The sequence below is a fragment of the Gymnoscopelus braueri genome, assembly GCF_963280865.1.
Source record: "Gymnoscopelus braueri genome assembly, chromosome: 20".
Classification (NCBI taxonomy): domain Eukaryota; kingdom Metazoa; phylum Chordata; class Actinopteri; order Myctophiformes; family Myctophidae; genus Gymnoscopelus; species Gymnoscopelus braueri.
The window spans coordinates 44974858-44977357 of record NC_137622.1 but is presented as its reverse complement, the minus strand read 5'-3'; the positions used below and the strand labels follow the sequence as shown (position 1 = coordinate 44977357).

The 2500-nt window shown below is 37.6% G+C and overlaps 1 protein-coding gene across 1 annotated transcript in view; it reads right to left on the bottom strand.

The window, feature by feature from the left end:
- Positions 1-2500, bottom strand: part of tgfbi (transforming growth factor, beta-induced) — a 41653-nt gene that overhangs the window by 792 nt on the left and 38361 nt on the right. The window contains exon 17 of the mRNA XM_080416814.1: positions 1-309. This exon is cut by the window's left edge and continues 792 nt beyond it. Coding sequence (XP_080272940.1) covers positions 248-309 — 62 coding nt within the window. The 3' untranslated portion in view covers positions 1-247. The remainder of the gene's footprint in view (positions 310-2500) is intronic.

The window sequence follows — 2500 nt, the reverse complement described above, 5'->3', positions numbered from 1 at the left end:
CTCCATAACTCTGAGAGTGAAACACATGCAACCAGATGGGTTCCATGTGTTCCACTCTCAGAGTTACAGACCTGTAAGGGGTCCATGTGGAGACCCGCTATGGGGATCGTTAAGAGGGAATTGTTAAGGAATCGGACCGTTAAGACGGAATGGTTGTCTGGTTCTCACTGGAGTTGCTGGTTTCTATTGGCTGGTTTGTACTGGGGTTGCTGGTTCTATTGCCTGGTTCTCACTGGGGTTGCTGGTTCTACTGGCTGCGGGTCATGGTTCTGCTGGAACCGCTCTTCATCACCTTCTGGAAGAGATCCTCTGAAAAACAAACACACAATAATAATTATGACCTTTATTTAAACCAGTAAAAATACATTGAGACAAAGTGTCTTTATTTAACCAGTAAAACTTTATTTCTCCACTAGTCTTAGTTCTACTGGATCTCTTCTCCTCTAGTCTTAGTTCTACTGGATCTCTTCTCCTCTAGTCTTAGTTCTACTGGATCTCTTCTCCACTAGTCTTAGTTCTACTGGATCTCTTCTCCACTAGTCTTAGTTCTACTGGATCTCTTCTCCACTAGTCTTAGTTCTACTGGATCTCTTCTCCACTAGTCTTAGTTCTACTGGATCTCTTCTCCACTAGTCTTAGTTCTACTGGATCTCTTCTCCACTAGTCCCTCTCTAAAATCTTAGTCTAGTTTTTATCAAAACGTTGTCAATTATATTTTGTCATCATAGGTTGATTTGTATCTAGTTTTTATTTAGTTTATCAGTGGGAAAATGTAGTCGACAGACATTTTTTGTCATAATTTTAGTGAGTGGATGAAATGAACACTGCTGTCAGTAAAGTTACAGCAACATGTAAGGGTTAGTGTTGTGATTGACAGTAACATAATATCATATTATTATGAATAAACTCACCCTTCCTGAAGCCCTCGGGCTGTGGACACAACACAACACAACACAACACATTAACACATTAAACATTCAACATATTCATCACCACAGCAAACACATGTCATTTAGCATCCTAACAATAGAACCTACTTCTCCTCTCAACAGCCAGTAAGACTCTTCTAGGTTGCCATAGTAACGCTTCAAATTACACTTAATTACACATTAATGACTGGAAATTACTTGTAATTACAGAGAAATATACCAGTGAAGCGAAAACAGTTTTTTACCAGAAGCTATTAATGAGTGGCAGATAACAATGGCACTTATAAATTAACTGGTATGATAGTCTTTTGAAAGCAATTTACGATTACAATGTAGTCATTTATCAGACGCTCTTTATCCAGAGTGACTTATAATAAACAAGGTAAACACATACATAGAATATAGAGAGACAGTGTAGTGTCTCAGTAAACTAGGATCACAGGTAAACCAATAACCATCTGTCTAAACAATATAATATCTAAATAATAATCTGTACATTGAAACTATAGGAGTAAACAATGAACCATAGCATCTGTCTAAATAACCTGCTATCTAAAATGTTCATACCATTGTCCATCCACTTTGCTCCCCTGTTACTATGGTGACCACACACCCCTCTAGGAGGAAGGTTATAGTGATGTTGTAGTAATAGTTTTGTATTTAGTTTGTACTTGTATTTCATTATTGACTTGTTTACAATTTCCGTTTACTTTTAATTCGTTTTTAAAGCAGTTTAGCTATTTATTTTTAGCTTTATTTTTTACTTTAGGAAAAAAAATGCTGTAGCTGTAGTTTTTATTACTTTTAGTGTTTTATTGTAATAAGGGGTATTTTCCGGGCGTGATTCAGAAAGGTCAGAAAAAAGTCTGGTGTAGTAAAAAGAAAAGGAGTGTTGTTGGACAGTGTTTTGGCCTGAGATCATAGGGATGGGAACATATGAATATTTCATGTCACAATTATTGTGACCAAAATAATTGGTTTGATAATAATTGATGATCATCCTCCTATAGCCATGAGGAACGCTGCCTTTGCTTTCTCTGCTGTTTTGTCTCAATAGAAGCTCTTATGTCCTCACACTGATCCATCACACTGCTTATGTATTCATTTATGTTATTTACAGTGTTACTGAAATATCCTCAGCATGTAGAAAATATAAATTAACGTATACAGTATAAAATATTAATGTGTGTGTGATGCTCTCTTACCCTGATAGGTCCATCTGCCTGCATGTCAACTTTAGGAGCTGTAAAGACACAGACACACACATAGAGTCCGGCGGTTTACATGTACTGTTATGTTACTTTATTTGCTCTATAATGTTGAATATTAGGTGTGTGTGTGTATGTGTATGTGTATGTGTATGTGTGTGTGTGTGTGTGTGTTGTGTGTGTGTGTGTGTCACACACACATACACACACACACACACACACACACACACACACACACCACACACACACACACACACACACACACACACACACACACACACACACACACACACACATACACACACACACACACACACACACACATACACACACACACACACACACACACACACACACACACAC